General features: G+C 47.2%; 1 protein-coding gene across 1 annotated transcript in view; it reads right to left on the reverse strand.

The window, feature by feature from the left end:
* The window catches only part of ITGA11 (integrin subunit alpha 11), a 157,411-nt gene that overhangs the window by 17,586 nt on the left and 122,874 nt on the right, over positions 1 to 16,951 (reverse strand). The window contains exons 20-23 of the mRNA XM_065412727.1: positions 15,552 to 15,759; positions 8,931 to 9,029; positions 5,253 to 5,329; positions 2,226 to 2,315 (exon numbers count right to left, since the gene is read on the reverse strand). Coding sequence (XP_065268799.1) covers positions 2,226 to 2,315; positions 5,253 to 5,329; positions 8,931 to 9,029; positions 15,552 to 15,759 — 474 coding nt within the window. The remainder of the gene's footprint in view (positions 1 to 2,225; positions 2,316 to 5,252; positions 5,330 to 8,930; positions 9,030 to 15,551; positions 15,760 to 16,951) is intronic.

The following is a 16,951-nucleotide window of genomic DNA, read 5'->3' on the forward strand; positions in this document are numbered from 1 at the left end:
TCACTAAGCTCTTACTCAGGCATTGGAGACAGCGTGGCCTAGCGGACAGAGCACTGGACTGGGACTCAGCAGACCCAAGTTCTATTTGTGGCTCTACCACCGGACTGCTAGGTGACCTGGGGCATGTCACCGCATGCTCCGTGCCTCAGTTTCCCCATCTGTCAAATGGAGATGAGGAGACTGAAATCCTTTGCCGTCGCTGAGATCTGCTGATGAAAAGTGATGTCATTGTATAGCACTTTAGCATCAACCACTAGCTAATTATTCCTCCAAACACCCCTATGAGGCAGGCAAAGTGACTGTTACCATCTTCCTTTTACAGGTCGGAAAGCCGATACCCAGAGAGGGGCAGGGGCTCACCCAAGGCCAAACAGCCGATTTGGTGGCCAGAAATTCTTGACTCCCAGCCCTCTGCTCCATGTCTCTCAGGCCGTAGCGCAGGGTCCCTGTCGGAGTCCCAGTTTGCCACTGAATGGGACTTTACAAACACGAAGCCAGCCATTGTCTGAATTCCCACAGGGCCTGAGGTGGCAGCACAAACTTCCTACCCTTCTTGCTGTTGGCTAACAGGGAGGTTTTCCCCGCCCGGGCCGATTGCCATGACTGTGAATCAGCCCGTCCGTACAGCTCACCTGCTTCGCTGCGTTAGTGCGTCTTTGGCCCGTGTCTCTGGGGAGCCCAGACCTCCCGGTACGCAAAACAGACCTGGCAAAGGATACGTCCCCCCAGCTGCAACCTGGGTCCTTACAAGGAAGCTTTTCAGTGGGCTAATGAGAGTTCTAGTTACACGCTGAAAGAGTCATTCGCATGTCTTCTCTCTAGCAACGTGCACCAGGATTTCCCAGCCGCACGACTTTGAAAGAGGTAGTTTGGTTTTTTAAGGGGTATCTGATATGGTCCAGTCCAGCCGGAACATTTCATTGATGCTGCCAATCCCCCCGCCCCTCCTGTGCACACAGCTGGGACACTGGTGGCTCGGATGCCACATGCAGAGTTTTCAGCCTCTGTTGTTGCACGTCCCTCTCTGCATGTGCAACCGGCAGCAGCTGCACAAACGGCCACACATCTGGGCTAGCTGGAGAGGTCAGCTGCACGCACAGGAGTGGGTGTGCAAAGCCGCCACCAGCTGCATATTCCGGCCTCACTCGCAGCAACCTTCGTGTTCTCAGCGTTGGTAGCTGTCAGCTGTTCCTGCCTCCCAAGCTGCTGCGTGGGCCTGTTCTGCTACGCCGTGTTATTACACCCTCACCGCAGCACCGACAACTTGCTGAGCTGGGTCCTCTCGCAAGAGAGCTCGGCCAGCATTACCCAGGAGCCGTTCCTCGAAACCAACGTGCGTTCTTCTCTCGCCTTTCCGAGAGCAGCCACAAACCCTGCTGCTCTAACCCAAAATGCAAAGTGGGGCCCGTACCTGCGGATCCATCACACCTCTGTGGCATGCTCCCCTCTTCTCCTAGAGCTCGGGGAAGCCAATCAGGGGCAGCCCGTTCTACAGGCTGGTAGTTGTTGGTGGGACTCGCCTAGGTTGACCACCTGGCCCTTCATTTAAGGGACAGTCCCTTATTTCATTGATTTGTGCTGGGGGACCACCTGTCCCTCATTTGAAGATGCATTGAAATGTATTAAACCTGATCACAAGTACCATTTTAACCATTGAATTGAAGCTCCTGATAATTGCATTGTATACCCGAGGGCAGTAGAAATGTACACATCAGAGAAAAAAAGACATGATATGTTACGGAAAATGGTTTTTCCCTAAAAAGCCCCTTAAAATAAAACCTTGTCCCTTGTGTTTCATGTGGTTTCCCCTTATTCCCATCTAACACAGGTGGTCGCCATAGGCTGGCCACCCCCATGCCAGATTCTCTCCCCCAAATGCGCAGGGGGCCTCGCCCAGGACGCCCCTCCCTGCTGCGGAGCTCCCCACACCCAGCGCCCGGCAGCACGTTGCGGGGCAGAGGCGCTGGGGACGTGTGGACAGAAGTGCAGAGGCAAGAAGCCTTCCCATGGATACCCTTGACTCAAGTTTAGGGAGCTGAGCCCCCAGCCCGTCAGTCTCTATGGAACAATTCCAGGCAAACCGTGAGCTGAGCATCCTCCCCCCAGGCAGGGAAACGTGCAGCCCTGGGAGCAGTGGGTATCAGGGTTGAGCAAGGGCTGCAGGGTTTGGGCCGGGTTTGCTCAGCGACCAATTCCTCAACCCCCCGGCCACGATGACCACAAACCTGGTGAAAAGGAGGTCGGCTTCGTATTTCAGGTGAAAATTCAGGAGAGCAGCGTTATCCTCTTTGGTACTTTCCTGTTCTTCGCTGTCACTGGAAGCCAAGCAAAGGAAAACAGCATTTAGGCCACTCCCCACAGCGGGGGAAACAGCCCACCCTGGCGTGAGGATTAATTTGCTGACTCCACAGCACAGAGTCCAAATGGGACGATTGATTCTCGATGGAGGGCTGGGACGCTGGCCCCTAGCTGCTGACAAGGCCTTCTTAGGGCCCGTCCCTTCACGTATGAACTCTCAGAGCTGGTAAAAAATATAGGGAACTGCTTTGATTTTGTGCAATGAATTTCTAGGAAGGCAGGGGAATGACAGTAACAACATTCTGCAATTACTTGTGCCTATTTGGGCAGGGGACAGAGGCCCTTCACCTTGGCGCTTACACCAGGCGGGGCTGGTGGGATAGGAACATATAAAAGGCACTTATTGCTGACACGGCTTGATTCACAAACTCTGCAAAGAATTAATCTGCCCCCTAAACTTTAGAGCAGCGATACTCAGACCTCAGTGGTTCTGGAGCCAAACTAGCGATCAACATTACCCCAAAGACCCACAGTCGTGGGAACTCCTGGTTTCATTTTCTATTTCTCACAGCAAAATGACTGACCAAGTATTATTTTATCAACTACAATTGGTTAACAACACAGTAAAAGCATCCTGATTGGTTAATAACTTAGATCACACGGTGTTTGCCGCAAAGCTGACAATTACGCAGGACAGCAATGGAAGTCAGTCCAGGCCAATGAGATCACAGGCACATGTATAACTATAACAGCTGTGCTGGGAAAGTGGTACGCAAACATCTTAAAGAATAACGGTTGAACTTCTAACAAACAGCACTCTGTGTCCATCACTCTTTTGTGAAAATGGTAAAGAATCACAGGACCAGATGCTTTCTTCTAACACTGAACAAGAAACTTTATTAGAATACGGGAAATGATGTTCTCTCTCTCTCTCTCTCTCTCTTTCTCTGCTTTATTGTCAAGCTTCTGTCTAAAAATTTCCCTTGCCCTCTTCCTGCCTGATTTCTGCTGGCATTTCAGAGCCTCAGTCCAGCACATAACCTCATAATTCCCAGTCCGTTTTATTTTGCTTTGGGGTGTGATTGCCAAGAGTAGAAGGCAGAATTCGCAACAGGGAAGCATCTTCTCTCATAGGAAGTAGCTGGTAGCGACTGCTAATAAGGATAGTTCTGTTTAGTTTACAAAGGCACTGTCTACACACAGTTTCTGTGATGATGTAACTAAACTGGTAGAAAATGATTTAGTTGAATCAGTACAACTCTGTAGCATGGATGCAGTTATACGGGTATGAAGGCATCTATGGTAGGAGAGCTGGTTAATACATAGTGCGGTGTTAGAGGATGGGCCCTAGAGGGTCGGGGCATGGTACAAGTTAGGTATATTCCACGCAGACTTAGGTTAAGGAAACTGGGTTGCCTCTGGGCAGAACGCACTCGTTCAGTTGTACAGTGTCTGGCTCTAAACCTGCAGTCACTGAAATCAACAGCAAAAGGCCCATTGACTTCAGTGAGTACAGGATCAGACTCTGATTTGCACCCATGTCTACACTCAGGTTTGAGCCCAAGCCCCACTTCCATGCACACACAAATCAGTCGCACTCGGGTCAGCAAGCACATGGGACCCAGTTCCTAGGACCCTGCTAGGGGGATGGGTCAGAACCTGAGTCCTGCTGTGACTCGGGTCCAAGCCCTGTCGTTTTGCAGTGTGGACACAGCTCACGCTGCAGGACCCATTCAGAAGGTCCAGGTAGCGCAGTATGGCTACCTGGACCTTCATGGTCCAGCAACTGTAAACCCAGGTTTACAAGGCAGTGTAGACACTGATGCGTGGGTTTGGAAACACCAAGCCCAGAAGCCAGGGTCCCACAGACCCGGGTTTACAAGGCAGTGTAAACATATCCTTTGAAACCAGTTCTGGATGAGTCAGAATTTGCCCTCTTGTGTTTTTCTGGAAGATGCCAAGTAAGTGTGTGCAGAAGTCATAGAAAAGAGAGATCACTTGATCATTACCTGTTGGGTTCATTCCCTCTGGGGCACCTGGCATTGGCCACTGTCGGTAGACAGGATACTGGGCTGGATGGACCTTTGGTCTGACCCAGTACGGCCGTTCTTATGTTCTTATGTTACTGGCAAATGAGCTGACAGAAGCAGATTTTCCTTAGTAACTTTTCCCAGGTCAAAGCAGTGAATTTAGGTTACCAAAACCTTCCTCAGAGCACAGAGCAGCCTTGCAAAATTGTCATGAACATTTACTAGCCCAGGCACAAAATCTCCTTGGCTGCCCTTTGCCACGATGATTGATGCGGGAAACAACAAACAAAAACAAACCAACAAAACCCTAATCAGATTTTACTTGCCTGTCAAAACAATTTACTTGTGCCGGGCAAGTGGGTGAGTAGAACTTTACAAGCATAAGGTATTTTTACGGGGAGTGTTTGTGTTTGTGAAAGTAGCTGAACGAAAAGCATTGCCAAGTGTCACTTTCTATTCATCCACACACCCTGGAATATTGCTGGCAGCTGAAGCACATCAGATATCCAGAGAGAGCGAGAGAGAGAGAGCCATGACTTACAAGTACAGCGCTGCATATTTTCTAACAGCCAAAGGTAATTTAATTTCCATATGCTATGCCCTGGGTGCCTCTAGAGCAGAGGTTGCCAGCTTTGCTGAACGATGCTAATAGATATTGAAGATTGAAATGCAGGCTCTTGTCAATTATGAACAAAGCTGTAGAGTATCTGTGCTCTCCAAACTCACTCCAATTAAAAATCTCAGGCTGCCATTGCATGGGGAGGAAGGGGAAGAGGTGAAAACCATCAACAGTTAAGCTGCAACAGGAGGGAGAAGATGACAGGCGCTCTAAGACGAGATCTGTGCAGACAGCATTGTATTTAGTTAGAAAATAAAGGTGATAAATATGTGCAAAGGGAACAGAAAAATAATGCAATCATTAACCTGTTGGCAGTTAGATAGATCTCCATGCTTTGAAGAAAAATAGATTTGCTGAATTCGAAATCCAGGCGAAAAGCCACCTGCAGAGATTAAAAACAGATTGAAAAAAAAACATTAAACAAATACAGTTATCCAGCTGTCGCAGACACGAGCTTCCCCTCTGCCACCATCCTTTCCCATTAACCCTATCACAGCAGAGCACAACTTTCCAGCCAGTCACAAAGTGCGTGGGAGAAAGATCATTGATGAAATGTTACGAGAGAGGTTGGCAAGTTTCAAACAGAGCCATATCTTTCCAGAGAAAACAGCTACTGACTTGGTGGTTTGTTTGTGTGTGTGTTTAAAATTATTATTATTATTTAGAATAGAGAACAAAAAAATCCTTTTTGTTAAAGGCCTATTAGGCTCACTGTGCCATACAGTTAACTCACATCTGAGGCATTGTTTCCACCGATGGGGGACAAGAAGTGCCAAAGAGACATTCCAACAACAATAAAATGTCATTAATGGCAGATCTGAAAAAAACGTGGCAATGACCTCAAACTGTCTGGGGCAGTGCACAGCTGATTATAATATTAAAATTCTAGTCCGGCTCCCAGGGCCAAATTTCCATTTCCAGCTTGTCTTTGTTTTGGCAGGACCCAAACTACCTGATGCCACGCAGATGCATTCTTAGCCGCTGTAGGTCATGTGGAATCGGGCTGCTCCATTTTATTTTATGGCCACAAGCACACAAGACAGCTTTACTGCAAGGTTTAAATTCTAGAGACGTGAATGAAGCATATCCATCATTTTCGAGCTCCTGACAGGCAAAGGTTTCAGACTAATATATTGTTTTGAGTCTGGGAAAGCTTCGGTCATGACCTGCTTCTTTATATTCCAACCCGTCAGCCTGTCACCCCATTTCCCCTCTAACATAACCTACAGGGAGTTGATATCTATGCTAATTCATAGAATCATAGATGAATCAGGAGGTATCTAGTCCAACCCCCTGCTCAAAGCAGGACCAACCCCAACTAAATCATCCCAGCCAGGGCTTTGTCAAGCTGGGCCTTAAAAACCTCTAAGGATGGAGATTCCACCACTTCCCTAGGTAACCGATTCCAGTGCTTCACCACCCTCCTCGTGAAATTGTGTTTCCTAATATCCAACCTAGACCTCCTCCACTGCAACTTGAGAACATTGCTCCTTCTTCTGTCATCTGCCACCACTGAGAACAGCCGAGCTCCATCCTCTTTGGAACCCCCCTTCAGGTAGTTGAAGGCTGCTATCAAATCCCCCCTCACTCTTCTCTTCTGCAGACTAAACAAGCCCAGTTCCCTCAGCCTCTCCTCATAAGTCATGTGCCCCCAGCCACCTAATCATTTTTGTTGCCCTCCGCTGGACTCTCTCCAATTTGTCCACATCCCTTCTGTAGTGGGGGGCCCAAAACTGCATGCAAGACTCCAGATGTGGCCTCACCAGTGACGAATAGAGGGGAATAATCACTTCCCTCCATCTGCTGGCAATGCTCCTACTAATGGAGCCCAATATGCCATTAGCCTTCTTGGCAACAAGGGCACACTGTTGACTCATATCCAGCTTCTCGTCCACTGTAATCCCCAGGTCCTTTTCTGCAGAACTGCTTCCTAGCCATTCGGTCCCCAGTCTGTAGCAGTGCATGGGATTCTTCTGTCCTAAGTGCAGGACTTTGCGCACTTGTCCTTGTTGAACCTCATCAGATTTCTTTTGGCCCAATCCTCTAATTTGTCTAGGTCACTCTGGACCCTATCCCTATTCTCCAGCGTTTATCTACCTCTCACCCCAGCTTAGTGTCATCCGTGAACTTGCTGAAGGTGCAATCCATTCCTTGTTTAGAAGAAGAAAAAAAATATTCATATTGGTAAAATGTGCCACAAACACTGGAGATGTGAAATTTGGATGCAGATGCAAAATCATATCCACGATCTTCCTTCAGCTCATTCTGAGAATTGCAACATTTAAATCCGGATTTCAGTTTGGCTTTTGAAAACCTCCAAGTCCAGGGATACTAAGCTGTCAGAATGGAACTTGTGGTAAAATCACAGGACTGGAGATCTGGGTTTAATTCCTGAATCTGCTGCAGGCTTGCTATGTGACGTTGGGCAAGTTACTTAATCTCTCTGTGCCTAAATTCCCCATCCATGGGTGCCAGAACAGGGAGAGCCAGGGGGCCATGCCCCCCCCCCCCTTTTACTGTCGATAAAGGCAAGCGACAGGGGGAAGGAGCGGAGAGGAGAGAGTGTGGGGGTGGGGCTTTGGGGGGGAAGAGGCAACACGAGAGCAGGGTCTCGGGGGAAGGGGCGGGGCCTTGAGGGAATGAGCATCACGAGGGTGGGGGCTCAGGGAGAAGGGGCAGTACGGGGGGGGCCTCGGGAGGAAGGGGGCGATGTGATGGCAGTGCCACGGTTCAGGCGCCTGCGGCCCCCCCACTTTTAGGGACCTTCTGCCACTCCTGTCCTCATCTGTCATATAGGGATAACAATACCTCCTTTCTCCCACCTGCTGTGTCTTGTCAACTTTGATTGTAAGATCTTTAGTGCAAGGATTGCCTCACTGCACGTATGAATAACATAATAATTTGAATAACAACAAGTGAAGTGTGTCTTTGAGCCCATATGTAATGAACTAAATATGTTAACGCTCATTAAAATGTTTGATCAGTGTTTCTAAAATATTAGCTGATATAGAACTAAAATGAATGGATAGGGTTAAAAAGAATGCTACCGAGGAGTTTATCTGAGAAAACACCCTTAGACGTGATACGCTCTTCACCAAACTGATACTAGTGAGGTTTCCTTCATTCGGTCTCTCTCTCTTTTTTGTTTTTGCGCAAATTCACGTGAACATCTCCAGTATGATGAATGAGGGGCAGAGGGTCTGGTTGAAATGGAAGAGAGAAGAATTTAGCCTGCTCTACCTAACCAGTAAAAGGTGACTCATTTTGTAAGGCAGCAGCAGATCGGAACAGCCAACATTAAACTGTGCCAAAGGATTAAAGTCAAATTCTTTGTCTCCGTGTGACTGGTTTTAATTTGGCTGCCTGAAGATCGGCTAGGATTCAATGCAACTTTTATGCTGCTGACACCTCTTAGCTGACCTCTTGTCCCCTAACACTGGTGGCCTTCTGCAATAGAAAAGAAAGCAAATACTAGTCTTTGAATCATTTTGCTCATCCCTGTTGGGCCAGATCCTTAGCCCAGCCCCAGTGCAGGCAGGCAGGGCTCTGGGCAGAGATCTGGACAGGAATGCTCCCCCTTAGCTCCGGAAGCAAGTGGGGCTCTGCTCTCCCTAGGTTACTTTGTTCCAATGGCTGAAATAGAATCGGCAGCTCCAGTGTTTCTTTGGGAGCGATCAACAGAGGTTCGGCTCAGTGGAGGAACCTTTCTCCCTGTCCTCAGCATGCCCTACGCAAGAAGTTGAGCTCAGCACTACGTCACCCCCTGAACACCATTCCCAAATGCGGCCATGCCCCCGCCCGCTCAGTGGCACCTTTGCCCCCGCCCGCTCAGTGGCACCTTTGCCCCCGCCCGCTCAGTGGCACCTTTGACCCCTGCCCGCTCAGTGGCACCTTTCTGCGGCCACAGAGGAGGGGCCGGAGCACCCCATCGGCAGGATATTTCATTTGGACTTGCCATGTCAAATAACAGAAACTATCTTTACCTTTGCTTTGGCTCGGAAGAAGGGGTAGCTAACATTGCACACCTTCTTGTTGGGGCGCTTTTCTTCATTCATGCATTCAATATTGACGTCTGTATCATCCTGAAATGGAATACCACAGGTTACCAGAAACACCAGAGATACCCACAGCACATTTCTCATAGCCAACACGCTCCTTGTGGCTGTGCACACGGACCGAAAGACATCCGAACTGAAGCTTAAAAAACAGGGAAACTACAGTTGTTGAAGGCCAGACATTCTTCCCATGCAGTTCTGTTAAACTAGTATCACATTCACAGAGCCAATTTCAAATTTCTTGGTTTAAATCCTACTCTGGGATTTTAGATACAGCGATGAATGAAAAAGACCAAATAAAACTGATTATTCTTGGACCAATAATCACAAAGAAGAATAGATTTTCTATGATCAAATGTGCTAGAGAAATAACAAGAAATAGCCCAACTTCCTTTATTACATGGTGACCACATGTTAGCGATAATTAACTTACTTAGAATGTACACTCTTTGGGGGCATCTTTTTGTGCTGTTTGTACAGCCCCTGCCACAGGGAGGTCCTGCTCCATGACTGAGGCGGCTAGGTGCTATCTTAATACAAACAGTAAATAATCATCCCCACAAGTCAGGGCAACTGCACCTGTATTCCCCCTCTGGGGTCACCTCTCTTGGGTGGAGACGAGAGTCCCACCCAACCAGGGTGTTTCCAGGCTGTGCAGTCCTCTGACTATACTGTGGTATCCCCAACAAAAGGCAGCCTGCCTAAGCAGGCCTGCTTCTCTTCTCCCTTCAGAGGAAGTAGACAGTGCAATGGCCCAGTTAGAAGTTCTCACACAGCTCTTTCTAAGCAAGCCCTTCTAGTCTTAAGGTAAAGCCATTACAGAGAAAACACACTAAAAACAACACAAGAACCTGCACGCATGCTAAAAAGCTTCCCAGAAATCAGCCCCTAACTCCAACCAGGGCTCTGGCTGGTGATTAGTTCTTCAAAGCCCACCCAGGAGCTTTTCCTGGGGTCACCAGTTCAGAACAGCTTTCGCTTGGAACTAGCTCCCCCAGGAGTGACGGAGTCCCTCCTTTAGCCAGGCTGGGTCTTTGAAGAGACCGGGACTAGGTAATGAGCCAGACAATGGGTTTCTCTTCAAGGTGCAGCTTCCAAAGGATGGCCCGGTAGTGAGACATTTGCATTCCCCTCGTCCCAAGTTTTTCCCGCTTCTCGCTCAGCTAGAAGTTCAGCCTTGTCTGGTCCATTGTTCTCAAGAGTCCTTGGAAGCACATGACACTTCCCGGTGTTTACCTAAGTCCTGTCTCCTCCTTAAAAGATGCTACATACCAGCCCACGATACTACATAACATTTGCATTTTTAAAGCAATGACCTCTTAAGACACTTTAACTTAGTTCAATATGGTTTGTCCAGGAGATTGCAGGATATCTGTCCCAATAATGAATCAGACAATGGAATAATAAGATAATGCAACAATAAAATAAACTTGCTATATTTAACGATACCATCAGCAAGGGAACGCTTCATCAAAAAAAATGACCTACAGTAATGCTCCAAATAATACAGCTTGTAACAGCGATGCTGCAATGTAGGGAGGAAAGATGTCATTCTAGCTAAGGCATTGGATTGGGACTCCGGAGTTCTGAGTCCAGTGCCTGGTTCTGCCACAAACTCCCTGCGTGACCTGGAGCATTTCGCTGTGCCTCGGTTCCCGTTCCCTATCTGTCAAGTGGCACTACTAACACTCTCTCCCATCCTCTGTCTATTTGGCCTATGAGCTCCCTGGGACAAAGACTGGCTTTTACTGTGTGTTTGTACAGCACCGAGTACAATCCCGAAGTTAGCTGGAAACTCAAGGAGCTACTTATTACTCTAGTCGATTTGTCTTTGTAATGAACAGTAGCGAGGAGCACATTAGTCGAGCTGAGCTTTCGTAACTGGCAACAGTGTTTTCTCTAAACGCTGCTGCATGGCGCTTACTCTGTTACATCTCATAACATTTTTCCTTGGTTAATTTGGAGTAATCTATCAGAAAACACAGAGCAGACCCTTACATTTTTCTAATTTTGTGGGCAACATGTCCCGTAATTTTCCATTGGCACAACTTTTAAACCACCAAATGGGAGCTATTTGATACCCGGAATGGTTATGAAGTCATGTAGTGGATGAATGAATTCTCAGCAAGATCAGCACATTTCCCAAGAAGCAGGATTTGGAGGTCTCAGGAATTCCTCTGAGCGCCCATTGGACGGCTGACAGACATTTACTACACTCCCAACCAGAATGATGGATCAAAGCTCTCCACAGCCTAGACACAATGCGGAAATGTCAGCAAAGTGCTGAATGATCGCTTGGCCCAGATTTCTTAGAGGTGATAGTGGGGAAAGGCAGGGCATGCTAAGCTGTTTGAGAACCAGTGATAAAAAGATACAGGCCTTTCATGTAAGGAAAATCTGTCTAAAAGGGGAGTAAGAAAGGAGCCAAGGGTGGTGCTTGGGGAGCATGGGAATGAGTGCGAGAAGACCATTAGATAGATGGAGGGTGATGAACTGGGAAATATCTGGGTTATCTGTCATGTATCCTGGGGCATGCCTGTGTGTGAGTGTTTATGGTGGCTGTGGAGTTGGATCAAAAGGGCTTGTTAAAGAAGCCAAGTAGGAAAGGTAAACCATGGCTGTGGTAAGGAGTGAGTCCCTCCTTCCTCCAGTTTGGGCCTTCAGAGGGACCGGGAAGCAGAGGGTAGCTAGCTGTTTGAAACACATACATGAAATGCACCCCCAAAGATAGAATCATAGACAGGGTTGGAAGGGACCTCAGGAGGTCATCTAGTCCAACTCCCTGCTCAAAGCAGGACCAATCCCCAGACAGATTTTTGCCCCAGATCCCTAAATGGCCCCCTCAAGGATTGAACTCACAACCCTGGGTTTAGCAGGCCAATGCTCAAACCACTGAGAGGCGCTGGGCCTGAGATGACAGGACATCCTGCTTAGGGCTCTCAGGGGAGCAGAAAGTGCCCCAGAAAACACAAGGCCCGTGGAGTTCACTTCTGAACCTAGGTCAGCAGCAGCTGCAGTGGCTAGAGACGCAACATGACATGATGGTTCTGTAATAAAAGGCCAAGATCTTCCATTCACCACGAGGAGGCCTGAAGATGCGAGAAGAAAGGCTGCCTCTCTCTCCACACACACACATGCAGGATGACAAAGTGGGTGATGTGGTTGCTGCCATATGAAGTTTATAAATCCGAGGTTTCTTTTTTTTTTTTGGTCATTCCCAGACTCTGACTGTTTTGTTGAGCAAAGCTGGTTTTCAACAGAGCCCTGTATGTCCCAAATACTCGAAACATATGCGCCGCCTTCAATCTTCCAGTCAGCATACCGCTTGCAAAGCAGTATTAGAGTGGCATCGACTGGCCCAGCTCTAAGTCATGGCTCTGTTTCCATTGTAAGCCCATATTTTCAGGGGAGCTATAACTCAACAGTAAAAATTCTTCATTGACTGAAACTTGGCCACCAGCGTGCTCAGCTTGGGAGAATTGTTTTTAAAGCCGTAGGCGTGCCAAAGCAAAGGCGGAAATAAGTTCCTCAGCATCTTAGTGTGTCTCAGGCACTTACAAATAAAAAAATCGTTTTGTATTCTAATAATGAAGGATTTAACATCCTTAGAAGCTTAAAAGCCAAAAGCATCGACAAACTTCTTACAGACATAGAATCGCTAGGCTGGATCTGACATGGGGTCTGTTTTATCCCACACCCTAGACCAGTACCAGAGTCTTCAGGGAGAAGTGCAGGACTCCCTGTAATGCACAATCATGGAATAGAACAGAATGTAGGAGCAGTTTCTTCCTGACCCCAGGCAGTTAGTAACTGGTTCTGCCCTGGAGCATGGAGATTTAGATCCCACATTACATTTTCATCTTCTCTGATGAAATTGTGGAACTTCTTCTTATCAGCATATATGGCCATTCCTTTTGCTGTTGGTCTCAGTCATAACTAGTGAAAATGGAAAAGTTTTCACTAAAATCTAACTAAGCTTCATTAGTGATTTGGTTCTGCTCTGCGTTTGAGATCATCTGGTTACATCCTCTAACGCCCTTAGCGGTGCTCCTGTTTTTATTGTCATGTTAGATTCCAATCCAGAGATCTCCACAGCGATAAGCTCTGCATCTATTTTCCCCATGTATGTTTAGCCTCGATAAGTAAAGAGACACCGTGTTTTCCCTGTTACAATGCATACTTAACTAGCTCCGTCTCAGGAGTTATAGTGAGAACTGTCTGAAAGAATACCAGGTTCACTTTGCACCCGACTCTGAGGATGACGTGTAGGCCATGATCTGGGATATGAGTGTAAAGACTGAACATCAGGCAGCATGGAGCACCACAGTGGTGGAGCACCAGAGAGCTGCACTGCCAAGAAATGAAGAAGGAGAAAATGTGTTGCAGATGAGTAATGCAATGCTCTTTGATTAATCCCATCTTTCTTAGCTACAGCAAAGCATCCCAGTGCCACCGGGAGGTTTTGGAAGATCATTTGAATACTTCTTCACTCTCTTTCTCCTGACCTTTTCTCCTCTTAGAAACTGAGGAAAGGAAGATGAAAATCTGGGAGAGTGATTAAGAGGAAATGTGGTCATGTGGTTAAGGCACAGAACTGGGAGTCAAGGACTCTGAATTCTATTCTTGGCTCGGCCACAGACAACAGGTAAACTTAGGCCAGTTAATTTAACCCCCTGAGTTTTTAGAACAGCTTTCAGTTTTGCAAGGAGAAATCAAGTACTAATAATCTTCTCTAGCACTTTTCATCAGGAGATCCCTCAGTGCTTTAAAAAGGAGGTGTAATGCCTTGGGGTCCGGCGGGTCGAAGGGCAGTCGAGATCAGTGGTGGGAGTCCACACAAAGGTCTGATAGCCAGGAGATCTAATCCAAGGGGAAGGTATAGGGGGTTGGCTGGAGGGGTGAGGCAGCAAGTCAGGATGAGGTGGGGCGGCAAGGCAGGGTCAGGTGAGTCCGTGTAGCTCGCAGCAGACAATGGCTTGTTTTGCTCAGACATGGCCAGAAAGGAAGCAGGAAGTTTATATAGGGTCACCAGCCAATCAGGGTCAAGGCCATGTGGCCAATCAGGAAGCAGGCCATGGAACACTGGTAGCTGGCCCACCCATGTCTGTGAGTTCCTGGTAGTCTGACCTATTGGAAAGGTATGATGGCCAAGGCTGTTTGCTGAGAATCCAGTGGGCCTGGGTTTGAAACCAGGGTCCCGACAGGAGGTCAGTATCATTATCCCATTTTACAGATGGGGAAAGTGAGGCACAGAGACGGGAACTGAAGAGCCAGGAATAGAACCCAGGTCTCCTGACTCCCAGTCCAGTGCCCTATGCATTAGGCTATGCTGCCTAAATAGAGGCCAGCCTGAGGCCCATGTGTGTCCTTGAGGGTACACGTGTGTCCCATGGAAAGCCTATTATGAAGTGTGATTAAAGTGCTGCATTGGGCTTGTGCTGAGCCTCTGCATATACTAGAATTTCACTCCTTGGGCTTAATTTCCTTGTCTACAAAACGGGGATAATTGGTTGAAACAATACTTCAATTCTCTGCAACAATGAGTAATATGAATTATAAAAATAACTGGATGAATGTGACATGATGGGGACAAACCACCATGGCTTCTGTAAGGGAAAATCATGCCTCTGATCTCCTAGAATCTCTGAGTGTGTCAAAAAGGTGGATAAAGGAGAAATAATTAATTTGATTTATTTGAACTTTCCAAAGAAAGCTTTTGACAAAGTCCATCATGAGAGGTTATTAAGCTAAGTCATCATGGGTGAGAAGTAACATTCTGTGATGGATTAGACAATGGCTAGGAGAAAGCAAATAGGAAGAAATGATACACTTTCACCATGGCGGCAGAGGGGTGGGTGCCCCAAGGTTCCGCACAAGGACCGGGGTGCTGTAATATATTCATTAATGATCTGGAAAAGCGGGTGAACAGCAAGATGGCAATATCTGCAGATGACGTGGAATCTTTCTGGTTACTCAAGACTAGAGTAGGCTCCAAAAAATGCTAAGGGGACATGGCAGAAGGGCAGATGAAATTCAGTGCTGACAAACGCAAGGACATGCTCATTGGAGGGAACAATATGGGGCAGCTTTCCCCATAAATTGTATATTTTGGAGTTTCTTGCGCCTTCCACTGAAGTTGGCCACTGTCAGGAATGGGATACTGGGTGAGATGGACTTTGGGTCTAATCCAGTCTGGCAATCCCGATGTACCCCCTCATTGGAGCAGAGGAGTTGTTAGGATAAATTCATGTTTGTACAGTGAGTGTGGAAGGGGCTATGGAAATGCAACAGAACAGTAACAGTGTTGTGCCACTGCACTGAATAACACACATAACACACTGAATAACACACATACAATACCTACCCCTTACTATCTAATGACTCCTCTTTTTGTGGTCCAGTTTCATTTCCACTAAAGTCAATGGCAAAACCCTCATTAGCTTCATTGGTGCAGGCCCAGGCCCACTGATGGCCATTTCTCTTTTTTACTGGCAATGATTTGCTCCCAACACAAGTGCCAACTGGAGAAGACTCTAAAGGAGTTCTTACCTTCTGAATCAAGCTAGCAAACTGCAGATTTCTCGAGAAGGAAATGTTTAGGACAGTGCTGTATGCATTTTCGCCTTTGTTCTCCAGTGTAGCTTCTACAGCCACCCTCCTCCTCGTGCTCTCTATGATAAAAACGGAGGTATCAAAAGATAGTGTGTAGGCGGCGCAATCCGACGGTGACTTTCTCAGTACTCTTCTGCAATACTCCCTACAAGAAAAGCAGAGCATTAAAGCAGTGGCCAGGTTGGCATTGTTATTAGAGGACTTCATCTGTAAAAGCTTTGGAAGACACATAGCACGAAAGATCTTATATAATCAGGGGCGCCTTATACATCCAAGAGATTATCTGCTGACATAGGAGGCAGTTTACATGATTAGTATGCATCGACACACAGTAAGCTGAGCTCTGAGCTGCTCCAATTAGGTAAATGAAGATGTATTTTCACTGCATTTAAACTGGTTAAATAAATGTATTGATCAGTTTGTACATAAGCATGCTGGAAATGCTGTCTTTGCGTACAGCTATTAGAATGAATGTGAGACTCTCCGTACAATAGTTGTATGTGCTTAATGCATTACACACAAATAGTACAGGCTAAGTTTTCAGATGCCTTTAAATCAGCCCCTCAAAATGTGTGCAAATGTTAGCATCAGCGAAACAGTAGGCACGCTTGCATTTGGCCATGAACATTGATACCCAGCTACCAACCTGGATACACAAACGCAAGTCTGTGCAACCAAAATAGGGGGTTTTGTACATACTGCTGCGTGCAGAACCGTTTTGCAGGTGGAAGAAATCAGAGGCCCTGTTTGAAAATCGGGCCCGCCAGGCTTGCAAGCATATTTCATGTAGATGAACAATTTGTGCATCACTGTGTTTGGAGGATTAGTTAAGTCTCCTTTACAGGGCGGTAGATTGCTACGCGCCAGGTGCCTTAGGGAGGAAAAGAATGAATTCCAAATAGTCCAGGATAGTGGGGACGGGGAACATCCCCTGCCACTGGAGGGGAAGTAGCTCGCTTGTTCCTACCACAGTGCCCCTTCTGGCAGAGCAAGGGATAGCAATGATGGGCTTTCAAGGGGGATCTTCTCCAGACCTCCTTGGCCTCACAGTGTCTTCTGTTGAGGACCATTGGTGAGAAGAAATACTGTATAGGAAATGCACTTGCACACTAACAAAATAGAAACATGATTGAGTCGCTATTCTTTCTTCTAAGCTTAGTGGGTTTTTTATCTTGCCAGAGCTGAGCTGAATGTCAGTAAATAATGCATCCCAGCTCTGTTTATTAGTCTCTCTGTGAACTGGGCAGTGCCCTTCCATTTCATAAATCCTTTACAACTGCCTGAAGGGCTGCCATAAATCCAATCTCTCTCCTTATCACCAAGGTAAGAAGAAAAAG

This window comes from Emys orbicularis, chromosome 10 (assembly GCF_028017835.1).
Source record: "Emys orbicularis isolate rEmyOrb1 chromosome 10, rEmyOrb1.hap1, whole genome shotgun sequence".
NCBI classification, from domain to species: domain Eukaryota; kingdom Metazoa; phylum Chordata; order Testudines; family Emydidae; genus Emys; species Emys orbicularis.